Source organism: Procambarus clarkii, chromosome 17, assembly GCF_040958095.1.
Source record: "Procambarus clarkii isolate CNS0578487 chromosome 17, FALCON_Pclarkii_2.0, whole genome shotgun sequence".
NCBI classification, from domain to species: domain Eukaryota; kingdom Metazoa; phylum Arthropoda; class Malacostraca; order Decapoda; family Cambaridae; genus Procambarus; species Procambarus clarkii.
In genome coordinates, this window is record NC_091166.1 from 46516994 (window position 1) to 46538306 (window position 21313).

The following is a 21313-nucleotide window of genomic DNA, read 5'->3' on the forward strand; positions in this document are numbered from 1 at the left end:
GAAGCAAACAATATGTTTGATGCAATGTCTTTATTTTTAAACTTCTCTAAACATTTTAGCAACCACGAAAGATTTGGTAATTATTCATCGTGAATATTTCATCACCCAGATCCCTGCCAGTGAGAAAAGTGCCACTGCTTCATCTTACAAACTGTGCAGAATTGGAAGTAATAGGAGACAGAACATGTGTTTGGGGTTCAGCAAATAGTTTTGTTTTGTGGCCTTTATGAAGGCAGGAGTAGAAAATCCTACTTCACGAATATAATATCCTGGAAATGGCAATAATTGCATCATTGCTTCCCAGATGCCATAGAATATTCACTATGAATTGTTAACCATAATGGCTCCCAATGGTCGTTCAATTTGTGCAAATATCATTTTGCACCTATTCGTTGACCTAATCTCAATCATTTGCTCTGCTATATAGGGTGAATGATATAACAAAAGGATGATTCTAATATTTTTCTTTGTTTAGACTTTTGGGATCAGGCTCTTGGTTTATTCAGGAGTTTGCACCAGAGATGCCAGGCCACTGGGTTGGAGAGCCTTCTTGAGGTTGTCTTGAGATGATTTCGGGGCTTAGTGTTCCCGCAGCCCAGTCCATGACTAGGCCTCCTTTTCGTTTTCCTTTGACCCCCCAGGAAGCAGCCTGTAGCAGCTGTCTTAACTACTAGGTACCTATTTACTGCTAGGTGAACAGGTGCATCAGGGTGAAAGAAACTGCCCGTTTGTTTCTGCCTCCACAAGGGATCGAACCTGGAACCTGAGGACTACAAATCCCGAGCACAGTCCACTCAGCTGTCGGGCCCCCCCTTGCCTACGGTAGTGCACCAGCTGTTAAAAACTCCTCTGCTGGACCTTGCAGTTGGGGATACACGGTTTCTTGTTGTGTGCTTGTTTTTACGGCACGCTGCAGATGCCCCTCTTGGCTAAGTTTGTCCTGCAGGTTGTATTTAGTATCTTCTGGCAAATGGCCCTAGTACCTGGGTGTCTTGCCTTCAGGCCAAGACTACTCCCAAGTGGATTTGCAATGTGCCTTTTAAAGGACAGGCTTGTTGAGCCCACCAAAATTGTCAAACAGCTTTTGATACAGTTTCTCACAAAAGATTAATACACAAAATTGTGAGACAAGTGGGGATAACAGGAAAGATGCTGGAGATATAAGTTCGGAGGAGTGGTACTACCTTCCTTGTATGTGGCGGAGACACAAGCACAGAGGAGTGATGCTGCCTTCATTTTATGTATGGATATGGGGACTTAAGTGGAGCACAGTAGAGTGGTTCGGAGAACACAGTTAGTAGGGGTAGAGGAAGGCCAAGAAGTAGGTGAACATAATGAACATATGATGAAGCAGGGATTGGCTGGGAACGGTACACGAGAAGTGATAGGACGTAAAAATAGGCGGAATAGGTATACAGTAACTTATTGGTGTTGGTTCTACATCATTCTTTTTCTTTTTACTGATTATGTTGATTTAAAATTTATAACTTTGATTTCCTTTTTTTCCCTAACACTTGAGGTTTTATTTAACATCTATAGCTCGCTTGTAAATATTACCTGTATCGTATGTGCAGAATGAATACATAAAACAAATCCTTCTCTAACAGCAAGGGTTATGGAACCATCTGCTGCATCATTTTAAGGAGAAGAAGGTCCTGGTGGAAGGTCCACTGAACAACTTGAAAGAATCAATGATGCAGTTCAGCAAACCAAAAAGGCTTATCAATGCCACCAATCCAGGTTCTCACTTCATGAACACAGCTATGTATGATGCCAGAGAAGCCATGGTTCCTGGTTCCATGTATGATCGCTCCGGCCCTATCAATGGTTCTGCTCCCACAACTTCACCATATTTCAGAGGTATTACCATTGATAGTTGTTTATAAATTATTGTGAATATGCATATATAAAAACTAATTTCAGTATGTTGACCAGACCACACACTAGAAGGTGAAGGGACGACGACGTTTCGGTCCGTCCTGGACCATTCTCAAGTTGACCATTCACTTGAGAATGGTCCAGGCCGGACCGAAACGTCGTCGTCCCTTCACCATCTAGTGTGTGGTCTGGTCAACATACTTTAGCCACGTTATTGTGACTCATCGCCTGCACTAATTTCAGTACTTTGCTATTTGTTTTTAATTCATCAGTTTGTTTACAGGAAAAAAATAACCACGTATGTCTTCTATTTCACCAGGACCTCAGTTTGACATGTACGGGCGTGCACACGATTCCCTAGATTACATCTCTACTGATCATTCACAACCTGGGCTCAATAACTTGCCCGTACCAGTTGGCATGTTCATGAACATGGCCCACGTGCCTCCACGATTCTATCAGCAACACCAGCAGGCTCTGGCACAAGCCCGGGGTGGCCGTGGCGGGGCACGTGGGGGTAGAGCCGGGTCCAGGAAGCTTACGAAGAACATGGGCGGAGCGGGGACTCTTCAGCTGTCGCAACCCTTCAGTCAAGACCCCTCAATGCAGAACTATTCTCAGCCTGGCCTCACACAGGGGCACTTGTCACAGGTACCATCATCTCGCATCACAGTTATTAATATTTTGTACGCGTTTCTGATAGCAGTGTTTCATTCTTTGTTCGGTAAACTCTTCCATGTATGTGTGCTCCATTGTATTGACTATAAACTACTTGAGTTCAAGCAAATAATGTTTGGCGGATATTGGAAGTTTAGTAATGTAATGCAATAGCCACTCTGATTCATTCATATCTACATCATTTGAGAAAGGAGTATTGTATAGACTTGAAACCTACAACACTGAGGTTCTTATTGATATTGTAGCCCTATATCCAGAATATACTAGTCATTTTAGTGTTAAAACATACTCTAGACATGTATCTTTGATGGTAAAATCAGAAGAGGGTAAGCGAAGAGAATTTATCACTAATATAAAGAATATCTCTTGTAATATATTGGTGTATTTACAATATTCATTGCTTTCCAAGTGTTAAACGGCTTTCACCCCCATCTTTATCCCCACCTCTACTTGCCAAGTCTAGTTCACAAGTTGAGCCTGGCCTCAGGCCAGGCATGGGGAGTAGAACTACTCCCAGAACCCTCTCCAGGTATGCCCCACACTCTTACCCACTCGCCTTTATCCTCACTTGACTAGTACTCTCCTTCATCACGCCCATAATATCAACCATATGCTCTCAGCACCCACAAATACCCACACTCAACCACTGATGTACAGTATACATGCTGTTACGTAGCCATATACGGAGGAAAACAATGGTTTGAGACCATGTGGTCAGACTGCAAGGACAGACAGGAAGACTCTCGGAGAATGATTAAGAAGCGTGTGAAGAACTCGACAAGAGGTTCCAGGTCTACAACCAGAACCAAGTTGGTGTCCAAGTAGGGGTGGCAACAGATGACTGGAACCAGATGACTGGAAACAACACTAGACAGTGTGGGTGTTTTCTTTTTTTGCTTTCACGACTGCAATGCGTACGTCGCCAATGTACATGTGGCAGACGCTTCACGAAGCTGTCGGAATTAGCAGAATAGAAAATACGAGAGCAACTGTACAGGGCCTGGGAGCAAGGCCGAGTTAGAGTCCTTGAGGGTCTCTTCTCAGACTAGCCTCACCTGGTCCTGCTCCACGTTGATCGTTGAAATCTCCTCAATGATTTAACACTTTGAGGGACTCCTGGGGTCCTCATCACATTTATAGTTTAGTGATTTATAGGCAACTCGGTGTTGAAGACACTTAGAGCTGAAGGCTTGAGTAATGTTGGCAGTATTCAGAAGTGGTTCAATGGAAACACCGCATAAAGCTTAACAGTAGTTTATTTACTAACTTAACCACTAATACACAGGGTGCTTGATTTACTTTAGATTGGCGTCAGCAAAGCTATGGTTGTATTAGCGAGACTATTGACGTCTGGCTAAACGACTCGTATCCACTCGTGGGGAAACGCCTAACTTAACAGTTGACAGCCAATCATTAACACGGCAACCTAACTGCCAGTATGCAAAGGGATCACAAGAGTTCCAACTGGATACTCGGTAATAATGATATACAATAAATCAACAAACATACTGTCAATGGGACAGGCAATAACATGCACAATAATAATCACACACAATAACTAAATGTGTGGTGTATGTGAAGGTCACATTCCCAGACTAGTGAAATGCAGTGATACCACACAGATAAACACGCATACACCGTCGATTCACCTATGACCTGTGACAGGTATGAGAAGGTGAGAACTGTGGTTGATCCCTCAGATCAACACAGACACAATAAAACAATGACAAGATCTTGTACTTACAGATAGGGTACCATTCCTTACTCACTCAGGCACATTTATACAAGCACTCGTAGGTGGCCTGACAGCTGGTTTCGCTCGTAGAAACGGAGGGTACTTGCAGTAGGGCGTGCTGTATGCTTAACAGACAGACACACGCGCACACACACTGGCACTGACGGCGAATAAGGTGGTGACGTCACGTAGTAGTGAGGGCGGTGGCGGGCGCCTCAAGGTACTGAGGTACACGCTCGGGACGAGTGGCGGCTGGCGGCGGCTGTGGTACCATGCAGATACACTTGTGGTAAAGTCACACACAGGTTACTTAGGCGGCGGCACTGCCTTAGTTCACTCTAAGTCACTCACAACGATCTTTGTCACCAGGGGTTACCTAATACCGTCTGTTTCGCTCTGGAGATTTGTCACTTTAGGCTTCTGAACTATATATTCACACTCGTGATTCTGGGCGAGTGTGTAGTATATCGTAGAGATGCTGAGTTAACTTGACGGTGAGGAATAGACAGTGTTCTTCTATTTATTGGCTGTTAGACAGAACAGGACACATCCTCTATGCAAGAGATCCCTCACAAGAATGGGTTTTGCCTGAAGCTCAGGGCATCTTGTGGGGCACACACAAGGGGATTACAATTTGACCAATATCATTGCAGCAAATGGGCGGGAACCAATCATATTAGCTCGTTCGATGAGCAGTAGCAGGAGTGACGTCATGAACACGTCACGACCACGTCATAGCTGTTATTCACCATCGCACCGGTTGACCCCAGAGGTCAGACGGTCGCCTCGTAGGCATGTCCCCTCTACTGTCTCTCACGCGGCCAATGTACCCACTGACCCTTTGGTGGCAAGTATGCTTAACTCCCTGTATCTACTTCCTGCCTGGACATACGGCGGCCTCCGTATTATGAAAGTGTTCCTGGTTAAGTGGGCATTCTGGAGATACCCAACATGCCAGGTCACTATCCAGGGTTAAGAGAGAGAGGCTTGTGCACGAAGATCAGTGCACTATGCACTGTAATGAGCCATTCAAGTCGGCTGTGGGAGAATCTTGAGAGAGAATCACAACACCCCCCAACAAAGACCGAGCCCACATATTGGTGCTCGTTCAGACCACATCGCTGACAGCACTGCACACACACTGAGTGGACGTGGCGCAGCCGGGTCGAGCAGACCCCATTTTCTATACTGGTAGGCAAGGCGGGGCCTCGTCTAAACTATTCTCTTCTGTTAAGTGAGGAATTTCTTCAGTCACCGTGTCACATGTGGCTCTCTGTTCAGGTCTTGAGCAGGCACTGTGGTCGGACGGAGCTTCAGCTTTGGGTCGGCTCAACGCCTCGAAATCCTGAGTGGCGCTAGTCTGTCCACTGCCTCTCTCCACCTGTGTCATGCCTGAAACATCAGACACACACTGGGAACCAGTGTCCGGTGATGCGCATTGCATTTCCTCGCTTATGTCTCCCTCGTTCGACGTCTCGTTAATCACCCCTGACCTACTCAACCAGTCAGCACCTACGTTGTCAGCTCCCTTTATGTAAACCATGCGGAATGTGAACTGTTGAAGGAACAACACCCAGCGCATTATTCTAGGGTTTGCGTTTTTAAGCGTACCGATGTGGCTGAGGGGTTGGTGATCTACTTGTAACGTGAAACGCTTACCATAGAGATACTGGTAGAATTTCCTTACTCCCACGACAGCAGCAAGGAGTTCCTTTTCTACAGTGGAGTACTTCTGCTCAGCATCGCTCAATTTACGACTGGAGTACGCAACTGGCCAGATTTCACCGTCGTACTCTTGCATGAGTACAGCACCAATACCTGTATTTGAGGCATCTGTCCGGAGGATGTACTCCCTGGTAGAATCTGGTAGTCTAAGGATGGGTGCTTCAGTCAGCTTCTTCTTGAGCGTCGAAAATGCCGAGTTCTCCATTTCTGTCCAATATGGCTTTGTTCGTACCGCTTGCTGCTCTAGCAAAGGTATGCGGTAACCCTCTACCTTTGCTACCTTAGTGATGTCAGAGAGTACCTCCTTGTTCTCTGCTACCAGTCGAGTAACCTGGTCGACTTGATCTTCAGACAGCTGATCATCAACCTTAACATCTCGGTGTGTCTCCTGCTGCTGTTGATTGAAGAGACCTGGCTGACCTACCTCCTCGTCTGCGGTTATCACTGAGACACCGGCGATCGTTGCTGAGAGCAGTGGGTGGTCGATCGGCTCTGTCCATGTCGAGCCCCGCGATCCTCTCCTGTTCTTACGTCTTACATGCTTCTTCGGCTTGTTGGATCCATCTACAGGAGGGTCCTCGTAGCGTTTGAGCTTGTTGCGTTCTTTTGCTTCTTTCACCTTTACATCACAGCTTGCTTTCTCTCCCTTATTCTTCAGCTGGGTAAGGGTGTGGTCACTCCGTGATGTCATCCCCGGGCGAGTCACCCTTGGCATCAGCTGACTGAGGACGACTGCACACAGCTGAGGCAGCGTCCTCACGCTCCCCCGTTTTCTTTGAGGGCGGACTTGGGCAATCAGAGATTCCTGGACCATTTCCCAATAAAAGTCCATATACAGCACATTCCTGTTGAACGGCACGGATTTTACCTTTGATGTAAGGTGTATCGACCCACACATACACCTCCACCATCTCTTTAGTATAGCCATTTGGGAATTTGACATGGATATGTCTACCTGTCTCAGATCCTGGCTGTACTAGGCTCTGTCTTACCATGTGAGTAGTGGCGCCTTTGTCACGGAAGATTTTCGCCAATTTTCCGTTAACATTTCCGTCTACTACCTCAAGGGTCCAAGCTAGTGGATCCTTTCCAACGTTGGGATGTTTCTTACCACTTGAGCTCACACCTGCTATGTAACCTAATTTCGGTTTTACCTTGCAATCAGCTGCACGATGACCTGGCTTACCACAGGTGTAGCACTTGTGCACATGCTTGTTGGAGGAGTTTCCCTGCTCCAACACACCAGTCTTAGGCTTAGCTCCTTCGCCAATACCTGTAGCATGATGCTTCTCGTGCGGCTTCACCCCTTTCATCTGTCTCCTGGCCCCAGCCCACAGATCAGCTTGCTTGGCCATAGACAGATTTGACGCAATTTCTTGCTCTTTGAGCTTGACACGCAGAGACAATTCGCATGCTTCTAAGAACTGTTCGCGAATCATCAGTTGATAGAACTCCATGCTTCCAGGAGCAGTCTCCATGAGTTCACAGTAACGGTTTAGACTCGATTCTAACCGCTGTAACATTAACACATATGTGTCTCCTTTTTGCAATTGAGCCCTACGGAAATTCTCTAGCATCCGGTCTGCAGTGATGCCAAAACCGTTCAGCAGCGCTGTTGTCAATGCCTCGTAATCTCCGCGCTGGTGCGGACCCAGACTGTGGTAGATAGTTAGTGCCCTTCCCTTTAACAATGCACTAAGAGCGAGTGCCCACTTTGATCTTTCCCACCCGCAATCAGCGGCGTGACCTTCGAAACGCTTGATTCACAAAAGAGGACAAACATAAAGCACAAAACTAGCCCTATGTTATTAATGTGTATTCCATGCAAAAACTGGAAAAAGTCACAAGGAAAAGTATTGTAGACCGTTTAGGGAAATTAAATTTGATATGGGCAGAATTTTCCCTTCTGAGAGAGAGTCATGCTTATTAATAAACGTAATTGAACTCTGACAGGGTAACCAAAATAAGACAAGAGAAGGAAGAATGGGTAGGCTGTAATGCTCCAAGTTTCTAGATGAACAGAAAGCTTTTGATAAAATTCCTCACAAAACATTAATAAACAAGATGGAGAGACCAGTGGGGATTACAGGAGACTGGGTATGGGAGTAATTGACGAACAGAAAAGAAAAGGTCATAGAGGATCAGTGAGGCTGAAGTGAAGTGGAGTGGAAAGTGGTGGTCCACAGTGCTCTGCCCTTTCTAATTTATGTAAATGAGCTGCCAGAGGGGGTGAGCTTGTACAAAGGGGCCTGACAGCTGAGTGGACAGTGCTCGGGATTCGTAGTCCTGAGGTTCCACGTTTGATCTGGGTGGAGGCGGAAACAAATGGGCAGAGTTTCTTTCACCCTGACACCCATGTTACCTAGCAGTAAATGGGTACCTGGGAGTTACAGCTGCTACGGGCTGCATCCTGGGGATGTGTAACAAAAAGGAGGCCTGGTCGAGGACCGGGCCGCGGGGACGCTAAGCCCCGAAATCATCTCGGGATAACCTCAAGATGTTAATGAAAATTATTGATTAGTCTTGGCTCTCAAAATGTACTCTGCAAAAAGGAGACAAGAGAGGTACCAAATAATATATACATGGAAAATACTGGAGGGCCAGGTAAAATTTACACAGTAAAATTACAACATGGTGGAGTGAACAATATGGATGGAAATGCAGAATAAAGGCAGTGAAGAGTAGATAGAGGTCCTATAGGCACACATGGAGAATACTGTCTGAAATTCAGAGCTCCACAGTTGTTCAGTACTTTCCCAGCAAGCACTAGAAATATTGTTGGAACAAAGGTGGGCTTCTTCAAAAAGCAATTAGATGTTTTTCTATAAAGTGCCAGACTAAATGGGTTGTAGTGGATATGTGGCCCTGCTGGCCGCTTGAAGCAACAACCTGTTGTACCAAATTATCACATGTTAAGTCTGGTCTTAAGCCAGGCTCGGGGAGTAGAACTGTTGAAACCCCCTCTAGGTAAAGAATCCTCTGCTCTCTGTGCCTTTGTGAGGGAAAGGTCCACATTTTGTCTCTGGTCTTGGTAAGCAAATAAGGATTCTTGGGGCTGTTGTAACTCGTGTGTGGAGTTCTTAGTGTGGCTAGCTTCAGAAAACCACAGAGCTGTACTTGAAAGAGGAGTTTCATTACAATCAACATTGGTTTTCTCTAAAAAGAGTGGTTCTGTTGATACATTCCCTTTGATGATTTCAATTAAAAATTAGCATTTATATTTTAGGATAAATGAGTTGTCATAATCTGTAGCATTAGATGAGAATCAGTCTCTTTATACTGTACTAAAAGTGTTTTCACATGTATGAGGTACTTTTGAAAAGGAGTTAATGTGACTATTTTGAACAGGGTATGTCTGGACCTGGACTGAGTGGTTTGTCCCAAGGACTGTCTCAGGCAGAATTGTCTCAAGATTCATACATGGTTGACCAGTTCCAAAGCCAGACAGATGGCCTCCTCTCCCAAGACTCTACTTACCAGGGTGACCGTGCGTTCTTCACACCAGCATCACAAACGCACCACTTCTCACAGGTACGACAATGTTTCTCAATTGATAATAAGTTATGTTGGTTTCTCACAAGTCAGGCCTGGCCTCGGGCCAGGCTTGGGGAGTAGAACAACTCCCAGAACCCCATCAAGCAGGTATAGAAGTTGTGTGATCCTACCACTATGAGGTGCAGTCAATCCCATGTCCATGGTATTATATGGGTTATGGAGGATTTGGCTAGGGACCCATTTTTCTAGAAGACTTTTCACTAAAAGGGAGGAGGTCTTTGGCCTAGGTAATGTTAGAGGAATAAATGATAAGTGGAATAATGTGGAAGTGTTCAAGGACTAAGGTTGGAAAATTTATAAAGTCATGACATAGAATGAGTGGGAGGAATTTAACATAAGGTAAGTGGGAAGGCAAAATAGTGAGAGGGGAATGGATAATTATAGGAGGAAAACTTAGACATCATGTGATTAAAGGAAACTACAAGAGGCCTAAATTTTATCAACTAGTCCTACTATCAAATTAAAAGTACAGTATTTTCTTTGTGAATGAGTGAAAAGCAGTATGGGGTAGGAAAGTAACTTCTCAATGTAGTTTGAAGTGTCTGAAATTCCAGTTTGAGAGAGTAAAAGTGGTGGTGGCTATTGCATATGCAATATGTGATAACAAATGAAATTTTTTTTAGTAATAGTGATATCAAAAGTGATATCGGTATGAATCTTAGTTATAGAATAATTGCAATGAAAATAAACAACAATGGTTGTAGGTTGAAAGCTGGTTTCAGTGAAAGGGAATTGTGTATTACAATATAAAGTTAAATTGACTGTGTACATGTTGAAAGATGTATGCTTAAGCATGTAGATGTTGACCAAACCGCACACTAAAAAGTGAAGGGACGACAAACTTTCGGTCCGTCTTGGACCATTCTCAAGTTGATTGTGTGGACCGACTGAAATTGTATGGAATGCTCCAATTGTGTGGAATAAAGTCGATTCCAGGATGGACTGAAACATCGTTTTCCCTTCACTTTCTAGTGTGGGGTTTGGTCAACATATTTCAGCTACGTTATTGTGACTCCTCATCTGCAGAAGCATATAGATGTTTCTCTGTATACAGTGGTGCCAATGCCGGAGGCCCAACTGCTCGGTGATTGTTGACAAGTGTAACATGCTTAGAGCAATAGCTTAGAATTCTCGGTGAATCCTGCCAGATTATAGGCCATATTTGACTCAACCTGGTGAAGCCAGGGAATCGGAATTGGTTCCATCAATATTTTTGGAATGAGGAGGTCCAGTGTAATATGGATTCCTGTTTATTGGGATGACAGATTTCTGTTTGAGGGAGGAGGGGTTCACTGATACAACCATGTTTCTCTTTCAATAACTAGTTTATTTACCATACAATAACTAGTTTATTTACTGTAAAACACAGAAGCATTTACACATGTGGATGACCATTTTTACTTGAAGGAGCATCGTATAAGCTAGTCTATAACCCATTGTCTGTGTTTTCTAAACTTAACACTTCACTACGACTGCTCCACAAATAACTGCTACTTAACACAACCACCATTTTAGTCAAAGGACAATTATAGGAGCTCTAATGATGCTTGGGAGAAAATGTTCACTCATAAACTCTGACATGTGTTTGTAAACTCACAAACATGCACTTGGTCATTGACCAGTGCTTTGTGAGAAGGTCTTGCTCAAAATGGACGCACTGGTTCTGAGTCAAAAGTCCTCCAGTCTCGCTGGGTCTCACTTCTACAACGTAAGACACAATACCCCACGGCGCACCCAGGCCGCGAGAACCGGAATGGGGAAACTTGCAGCGGGAAATTTGACTCTAATTACGTTATTTTTCAAGATAACATAAAACGGTTTGCACCACAGTGTTGCCAGGACGTTGTAGTATTTTTCAGAATTTTTCGTAAATTTTCGAAATTTTTCGGATTTGAATCTAGATGACCCCTTAAAGCACCACGGAATATGAGAGAACATGTTCGCAAATTTTACAGAGTACCTATTAAATAGAACACGGCTACACACATGCACATTCACATTCACGCTTTTCGTCGTCTTCAGTGGGCCCACTGCTGGATGATTTGTCTCCACGGCAAACATAAGCAATGCGTGCAGTTGTACCTTCATGTAAAACATTCAGGGCTAGACTTAACTGAGATTATTACACCCATCAGAGTTCTTAGAGTGGTTCTTAATAAATGGCACCATAGTGGTGGCACCATAATAAATCACTGATGGATGAACCACCCATCAGAGTGTTTATTATGGTGCATAAAAATGTAGTTATATATATATATATACTGTATATTGAGTATATACAGTGCAGTAACAGCAAAAATATGCTTTATTTTCCTAGGAATATATGGTGTGCATATTAGCGACATGAATATATTTAAGCATACCGATGTCCACACATTTTGTTATATAAATTTCTCAAATGTCACACTATTGAATAATGCAGAAAAAAAAAGAGAAAATATAAATCAGAGACATTGAAATAAATATGTCAAAAATATCTTTCCAGCAACTCCCACCTCATGCATCTTCAATGATTCCTCCATAAATGCTCATGAATTGTGACATTATTGCAAGATTTCCTCATGATCAGGGAGCACATTTTAATATTATTAAAGGGGACTTTATATCGTGCTCTAGGGTGTTGTGTCTTATAAACAGGGGCACAGCCAAAGGGTTAAACTAGATCACATGGCCTAACTGCTATAGAAATATTTCAACCAATTTGATGTCTGGCTGTTCTTGGCCTAAATTGGCGTCTCATAAGGTGAACTCGTTGCCTTTGATATTACTTGCTGATGTTTCAATAAATATAGAAATCTGTAAAATGTCTGCCCAGTAACTAACCCAGATAGTCTTCAAGAAATTGTGATTTAAAAAATTTGCATGTAAATTTGTCGTGCCATATTGAACAACGTGTGTGTTATCTGCAGCCGTACTGATGGCAGACTTGAAGAGATCCCCTGGCGCATGAAGGCGATGAAGCAGCGCACCAGAGCAGCAAAACAGCAAGTGGAGTAACAGAAGGGCACCCACAGCAGGCACAGAAGCAACAGCAGCGGCACAAAGAATAGCAGGCTAAAGCAATCACCTGTTGTGGTCAAGTCACATGCTGACCTTATTGCTACGAATGCTACTGGCAGGAAGCTTTGATTTGCAGAAATGTCATGCTAGATTTGACAGAAGCCTTTGACAATTATCATTGGTTTTCTCAAAGGTTGATGGTAATAGTCTCAAATAATGCTTTGGGTCTAGTAATATTCCCGGGTTAATGTTGGTTTAGAGAGAAGATTCCTTCTCACATCTAAGCATTTTAAAGGCAGAAAAAAAATTCCTGGGAAATTCCATGACAGGAGATAGATTTTCGTAGCAAGAATGAGGCAAGGATACGAGGTGAAGAGCAAGGATAGGTAGCTTCCAGCTTCCTATGCATGGGTGTAGACGTGACTCTTGCATGGCCACTGGTGATTGCTGTGCTGTCTCGACGTGCCCGTGTCCTGACCGGTGGTGAGGCCCACACACTCCTCAATCGCCTACTCGCACCACTGGCAGCTACCAAGTGGAGCAGCAAGAGTAGTAGGAGAGACTCCCAGGATATACCCGACATCCAATTTTTCCCATCACTTTTTCTATTTCTTTTATGTAATTTTTTTTTTGTAATAAATCTGTTCATTATATGCTGGGTATTTGGTTTTAGTTGCATAGGTGTGTATGATATCAAACACCTGTGGTTACTCTGTTGTGTACTTAATTTACGTTTTACACTCGACTAATAAATTGAACGTGTTTATTCAGGCGGCAGTGCAGTGAGAGATGGTTGGCATACTGTACCTAAATTTTAGTTAATATCTACACAAGTGTTAAAAAAAAAATGTAATTTTAATTTCATTATATGTTCTGTACTTCAGTAAAAAAAAATTTTTTTTTAGTATGGTGCAAGTACAAATTATTAAAGTGAATACTGCCATATATGATGTTGCATGAACTAATGATGCCATGTTTATGTAATCATGTACAAGACTTGTAGCAGGCTTTGTTCAATGAGGAAACAGGATTAGGGCAGTCAAAGTGCCGAGAACGTGTGTCTCCATTCATTTGTTTTTTCTTATTAACTATTCCATCACAATTGTCTTGAAAGACAATCTATTCCAATAATAATTTTGACCATACTGTAGGGATCACTGACTTCCCTGATACCAAGAGAACTGATTCTTCACTAATACTTCTACAGTTGTTTGGACTCGATTTCCAAGGCAGTTATGTTTCTTTTTTTATTTCTTCTCAAGACTATCAGCTTCTGTCGTAAGCTGTGAATTATCTGATTAGCTTTGATTTCAGTTGGCACAAGTTACATGAAGTGCATTCTTCAATGTTTCATAATGTGTAACTTTTGTCAAATGCAGCAGTATTTGTCAGATTTTTCCTTCCTTTTTCTTGTGGTGATTTCTCTTTTTTTATTCTCAAAGTTGAATCTTCTAATCAAATCCATATTGAAGATTTTTTAAAAGTTCTTCAGGAGACTGAACTGTTTTAATTCTCACTTTTTTCATTCATGAAATTGACTCCTATGACTCAAAAACTAGTCTGTTTACAATATATATTTTTTACTTCTTTGAATATGGGTTCTATTTTTTTTATCATAGGAGTTTGCAATATTACTTTTTATTTTCTGTGCTCTTAGGTGGCATGATTATCCCCTAATATGAGCGTCTTTATCTTTTCTTAAATTGGGCCTGAAATATTATTTTTCTGAATTTGTCCCACTGAAAAAAAGTTGAAAATAAAATTTGAAAGTTATTTGTTTGTTTCATTTGGAACCCCCAAATTGTATATGTTAGTTTTATTGTTGTTTGCAATAAAGTGGTCACAAACGTGCGTCTGAGGGAGTGGACAAATTAACAGAAAGGTAATTTGGTTTGGGAAAGTGCAACACTCTTTTACTAATGAACCTTATATGTAGTACAATACTCCACTTCCCATTCATCACTTGAGATGGACGGTAGAGCGACGGTCTCGCTTCATGCAGGTCGGCGTTCAATCCCCGACCGTCCAAGTGCTTGGACACTATTCCTTTCCCCCCTTCCCATCCCAAATCCTTATCCTAACCCCTCAACTTGCGACTGATGCCGTGTCGTCTTGGGCCACCGATCATGGCTTCCGGTTCTCTATGTCCAAGACTTGTGCTGTGATTTTTACTCGGAAGCATGTTCTTCGTCCCCCTCTGTCACTATGGTCATCCTCTTGAGTACAAGGATTTTGCTAAGCTTTTGGGGTTAATCTTTGACACTCATTTGTCTTGGTTGCCCCATATCTCTTACCTCAGAGTTGAATGCTCCAAGGCCCTTGCCCTCGTTAATTAAGGTTTTGTCCCATACTTCTTGGGGAGTGGATAGGCGCAATCTTTTTGCTTTACGTTCCTCTCTTGTCCTGTCTAAACTTGATTATGGTTGCCCTGCTTACTCGTCTGCTGCTGCTCCTCCTCTTCGCCATCTTGATGCTTTGCACCATACTGGGTTGCGCCTCAGCTCTGGTGCCTTTTGTTCGACTCCCGCCCTCAGCTTATATATTGACACTGGCGTTCTATCTCCGGGACCACCGTGATCGCTACTTTCTTCGCTATCTTGCGTGGTTCTTGCAACATCCTTCCTCTCGCCTCGTGCTTTGACTTTTACCCCTCCTGTAGTTCCTGTTCCTCTTCACCACCTCCCTCTTTCTATCTGGTTATCTCGCCTACAGGATTCTCTTTCGGTTCGTATTTCTAATATTTCTCGTATTGTTCCTTGCCCCCGTGGCGAATTCCCCTCCCAAAATTTTCTTCTTCCTTCACCCACATCACTACAAGCTTTTACCCCTCCTATGGTTCTGAAATGTGTTTTCCTTGAGCACTTTTCTTCACACTCCCACTCCGTTTCCATCTTCACCGATGGGTCTAAGTCTGCGGACGGTGTAGGCTACTCTGTTGTTTTTCCTGACCGCACTTATGTGTCGCCTTCCTCCGGAGGCTAGCATTTTTACAGCAGAACTTTATGCTTTTCTCTATGCTCTTCGTCTCCTGCTTTCTAGTTGTCAATCTTCCTTTGTGGTTGTCGTTGACTTTCGTAGTGCCCTCATGGCTCTCGGGTCCTTCAATCCGGTCCATCCAGTGGTTGAGATTCAACATTGGCTGTTTCTTATTTCCATTAAATTTAAGTCAGTTGAGTTTTGCTGGGTTCCCAGCCATATTGGTGTTTCTTTAAATGAGCGTGTGAACGCTGCCGCTAGGGAAGCTGTCCGCTCTTGTCCCATCTCCCGTTAAGGTATTACTTATTCCAACTTTTACCCAGTCATTCCTCCATCCTTACACACTGGCAGGATTGTTGGTCTTCAGTTACTGGTAACAAATTGTGTACTCTTGAGGATAGTGTGTCTCATCGCCTTCCTCCTACCACCGTAACCCAGGATGGAAAACGGCTCTGGCAAGGTTGCGTATTGGCCATACGCGTTTAACTCACGGTCACTTAATGGAGCGCCGCCTTGCTCCTTATTGTCCAAATTGCATTGTTCCTCTTATAGTCGTGCTGTTGAAGTCCTTGTTGAATGTCCTGACTTCCAGGACGAGCGTGTTTCTTGCTTTCCGACCGTCCCTCGCGGTCGCTTGTCCCTCGATAGAATTCTTGGTGACTCGGATACTTTTGATATAGTTCCCCTTATGCGTTTCTGTTCTCGTATTGGCATCCTTGGTGATATTTAGCGCCCTCTGATTATTCCGCACATTTGATGGTGCTACATAGCCTTCCCGGTTTGGTGCCTTCTTCTGATAATTACTATATCACATGCAGGCTGCTCCAAGCAATAGCCTGTTTGACAAAGCTCTCGCAAACCAGGCCTGGCTTCGGGCCGGGCTTGGAGTAGAACAACTCTCAAAACCCCATCAAGCAGGTATTCTCATTCATACTTCAATTGTCTAAGTAGAATAAAATTTACAGTTTACCAAAGAACCTTAAAAACATCATAATTCCTGATAGGGATTCTTTGTGGTTTCAATTGAATTAAATTTGGTTAAAATTTGCATTCTCTTTGGGACATTGAATAATGGCTTCATGTAGTGGCAAAACACTTGTACTTATTCTCTTCCAACACTTCCTTTCCCCCGTCCCACCCCAAATCCTTATCATATCATCTCCCCAGTTCCATATATCTGTAATGGCTTGGCGCTTTTCCCTGATATTTTCTTCCTTCCAACTACACTCTAAGAGTAGACATTATTTTCACAAACAATAATGTTTGTAAAATTAAGGCCAGGAACGTAATGATTGCAAATACATGTTACTTGGCTGACACCCTAACAAGTTCAGACAAGCGTAGGCAATAGACCAGCGCACCCAGTTTCATTCCAAGAGGAGAATAGCAAATTCAGTTTAAATAATAGATTAACTTGGAACTAATAGACCAACACCTCTTAGAAATAAGCTGCGAAGAACAGCTAGATAATACAGACCTAAATCGATGACTCTAGAAAATAGGCACAATAGCACTAGAAATGGGCTCGTCACATACTCGTGCGGCTCAGGCTCTGCTTCAGGAGGCTGGGGTCGTTCATGCCTTGGATGGGGTGGTGGTTCTCCGGCCCCGACCACGGGGGTCTGGAGTCCCTGTGCCTTCTTTCACCAACTTCAAGGTCAACTCCTGAACTCTTAGTTCCTGCGACGGTACTGGAACAAATCGTATTGGCGTTTGCCTTTTCATTGGAAACTTTCGGCGCCGTGGAGAGGGGGGGACCTGCTGCATGGGTAACAGCTTCTCCTTATCAACCTACTCTGCCTTAGCACCCTGGAGAGGTTACTCCAGACCGACAGCCAGAGCGCAATTCCATAGTCTCCCGAGACTGATGGATGCCTACTACATACCACTAAGAAGGGAAGGGAACTATCAGGGGAAAAGTGTCAATCCATTACGAATATACAGCACTTGGAAGGGGTCAGGATAAGGATTTGGGATGGGATGGGGTTCTTCTTGAGGTTATCTTGAGATGATTTCGGAGCTTTAGTGTCCCCGCGGCCCGGTCCTCGACCAGGCCTCCACCCCCAGGAAGCAGCCCGTGACAGCTGACTTACACCCAGGTACCTATTTTACTGCTAGGTAACGGGCTTAGGGTGAAAGAAACTCTGCCCATTGTTTTTCGCCGGCGCCCGGGATCAAACCCGGGACCACAGGATCACAAGCCCAGTGTGCTGTCCGCTCGGCCGACCGGCTCCCCCCCCCCCCGGCGGGGGGAAGGAATGTTGCCCGACCACTTGGACGGTCGGGGATTGAACGCCGACCTGCATGAAGCGAGACCGTCGCTCTACCGTCCAGCCCAAGTGGTTGGGTATACAACTAAGAATGAGAGTGGGAGTCCCTCTATAGGTGAAGAAAATTACATATTTCCTCTGATTTCTCAATTCACAGATGTTTATTGATAGTGAAGGATAAGGTTGGTGAGGATGGTGTTTATTGATAGTGTATGACAAGGTTGGTGAGGATGGTGTTTATTGATAGTGAAGGATAAGGTTGGTGAGGATGGTGTTTATTGATAGTGAAGGATAAGGTTGGTGAGGATGGTGTTTATTGATAGTGAAGGATAAGGTTGGTGAGGATGGTGTTTATTGATAGTGAAGGATAAGGTTGGTGAGGATGGTGTTTATTGATAGTGAAGGATAAGGTTGGTGAGGATGGTGTTTATTGATAGTGAAGGATAAGGTTGGTGAGGATGGTGTTTATTGATAGTGAAGGATAAGGTTGGTGAGGATGGTGTTTATTGATAGTGAAGGATAAGGTTGGTGAGGATGGTGTTTATTGATAGTGAAGGATAAGGTTGGTGAGGATGGTGTTTATTGATAGTGTATGACAAGGTTGGTGAGGATGGTGTTTATTGATAGTGAAGGATAAGGTTGGTGAGGATGGTGTTTATTGATAGTGTATGACAAGGTTGGTGAGGATGGTGTAATATAAATACCAAAGGAGCTCAAAGGGAGAGTTTCAAAATAAAACAAATATCCAAATGAAGAATGAAGAATACAGTATATTTGCAAAAATGCAAACGCCTGATAACCTCAGTAACCATAGAACACCCGATACCCCTGATTGCATTTCTGTCATTGATATCATTTGTATCACGTTAAAACATCTTCATCAGGTATTGCAACGGTCTCTTCGGCGGCCGCGGAGGTGTACACAGGAACACAATATCTGGAAGGTAACACCCTGCTTTATACACCCTCTGTAATCCTCGCTGGGTGGAGGAAAGCAGCTCTCACACCTTCCCTACACTCTCCATCTTAAACAATGGTGTCGTGTTCTCACGGCGGACAAAACAGACTCCAATTTGCTGTAAAGTAACAAAGGAAGAGTAAATTGCGTGCAGTTTTGGCGCGTGATGGCGCGGGGACACGGAGGCATGGTGGGTTTTTATGTTGTTAAAATAAGAGCAATGGATCTCTTGCCGTGAGAAATGCATCATCACTACCACCATCATCACTACCACCATCATCACTACCTCCATCATCACTACCTCCATCATCAATGTCACTATCATCACTGCCACTTCCCCATAGAACGGGGGAAGAGAACTCTTGAAGAAAATCAACTCAGGACATGATGGACTATGTAACGATCACACTGAAAGAAGCTGAACGAGAGTTATACCACCACTAACAAGGGTTAAGGGAAGGAAGACGAGCACCAGCCCGAAGTTCAACAGACAGTGACTGGAAGCCCAGAGGAGAAGAACTTGTAGGACATATAGAGAACACAACAGAAGGCAATCACAATGTTGTGATCAACTGTGCCACGACCAGCTGACCCGTTCATCATCTGGTTTATCACAAGGTGATCAACCAGTGAACCAGTGGATCACCGGTTGATCCACTGGTTCAACGGTTGAGCCGCTGGTTCACCGGTTGATTCACTGGTTCACCGGTTGATCCACTGGTTCACTGGTTGATCACGATAGGTATTAGCCTTAATTTGAAGGATTACATGATGAGCAGTCGATAAAGAATATCAGAATTGCAAGTTATGCATCATGGCAGCCAGAAACTAAAATACCACAAGCGAAATTCCTAATTATATTAATATTTGCAACTCAAACTTAGCAACTTTGATATAATCTAACTTTAAGATATGGAAAAGCAGAACTGTGTTGTATTTAGGCACAGTAAATCTCTAATCTAAGATCTAAATCTTGTAATCTCTACAAGGTTTACATCAAGCTTAAGCATATCGTGTTCTCTGTGTTTAGGACATGAAGCTTAGGTAGAGTCTGGTGATGTGAGGAAGCCTTCACCACCTCACAGGTGAAAGCCAAGGGTCGACGCTGTCTTACTGTCCCCTGAGGTGCGTGGCGGTGTCCTACAGCCGCACACTCCTAAGCTCTCTCAAGCTCCCTCCGTCTGTCTGTCTGTGCTAACATTTCATTCATTACCTTTCACTCACACTCACTTTCACTCAATTTGCCCGACCCTGCGACCTGAGGCTGGCCTCTTGATCTCTTTGGTAACCACAGTGGTTGGCCGGGCTCTTCCATACCACACAACATCCGCCATAGTGGTGGTGGTGGCCACTGCTGGTAGACTGGGTGTACCACAGTGGGTGTCTGGTAGACTGGGTGTACCACAGTGGGTGTCTGGTAGACTGGGTGTACCACAGTGGGTGTCAGGTAGACTGGGTGTACCACAGTGGGTGTCTGGTAGACTGGGTGTACCACAGTGGGTGTCTGGTAGACTGGGTGTACCACAGTGGGTGTCTGGTAGACTTGGTGTACCACAGTGGGTGTCTGGTAGACTGGGTGTACCACAGTGGGTGTCAGGTAGACTGGGTGTACCACAGTGGGTGTCAGGTAGACTGGGTGTACCACAGTGGGTGTCTGGTAGACTGGGTGTACCACAGTGGGTGTCTGGTAGACTGGGTGTACCCTACACTACACCTCCACCCGTTGATCACAACACCTGTGCAACGCTTGAGAAAGCTTCAGTGGGTGGGAGAGAGAGAGAGAGATAGTGTGGAACAGGTGCAGGAAAAGTTCTCCTGTGAGACACCTGTCTGGTGGGCGCCGGCACGAACGAGCGCTCCGGTAACCGCATTTTAGAAACTATTTAATGCTATTTTGTCTTGTGAAAGAAGACTTGTGTTCTATTCTTGACCCACGATCGAGCCCCAGTGTCGCCGGGATGTTTTTGACAACCTGTTATTGGTTTAATTGGTTACTTTCCTTTGGGGTTTTGGTGACTGTGCGATGAACAGATGAGAAACTGCTCAAAAACTCTATGGAAAAGCAAACTCTCCCACCCATCCCATTTCGGCCTTCAGAGGCGTCAATGGAAGTCGTAATAGGAGCCGACCTTCCTTAAAGGGGGGAGTAGGGACGGCGATTTGCTGACTCCAACGTGCCTGTGACAGTCACCTTCCACAAATGTGTCAGCCAGAAAAGTTGCTTGAGACTAGCCCTAGACATCTGGTCTTCAACTTCCCACACAAAACATAGAAAGCTTCGTACGAAAAAATTACAAATGAGGGAAAATCAGTCCAGAATAACAATTTACTAAACTAGTTAGAAATGCTGACAAAACTAAAGAAAACATAAAGAAACCATAAAACAAGTGAGGCACAGCAGGTAAAGACACATCCTAAAGGGATTTTAACACAGAGGAAATTGAAATAAGTTTATTGATGTATACATACTCACAAAGTGTGTATGTATGTATACCTCAATAAACATATTTCAATTTCAATGCTAAAGGAAGAATTTCA

The 21313-nt window shown here is 44.0% G+C and overlaps 1 protein-coding gene across 1 annotated transcript in view; it reads left to right on the plus strand.

Moving 5' to 3' along the window:
- Positions 1-14344, plus strand: part of LOC123772500 (Upf1 RNA helicase) — a 59906-nt gene extending 45562 nt beyond the window's left edge. The window contains exons 16-19 of the mRNA XM_045765720.2: positions 1608-1860; positions 2198-2529; positions 9365-9547; positions 12481-14344. Of these exons, the coding sequence (XP_045621676.1) occupies positions 1608-1860; positions 2198-2529; positions 9365-9547; positions 12481-12489 (777 nt within the window). The 3' untranslated portion in view covers positions 12490-14344. The remainder of the gene's footprint in view (positions 1-1607; positions 1861-2197; positions 2530-9364; positions 9548-12480) is intronic.
- Positions 14345-21313: the final 6969 nt, after the last annotated feature.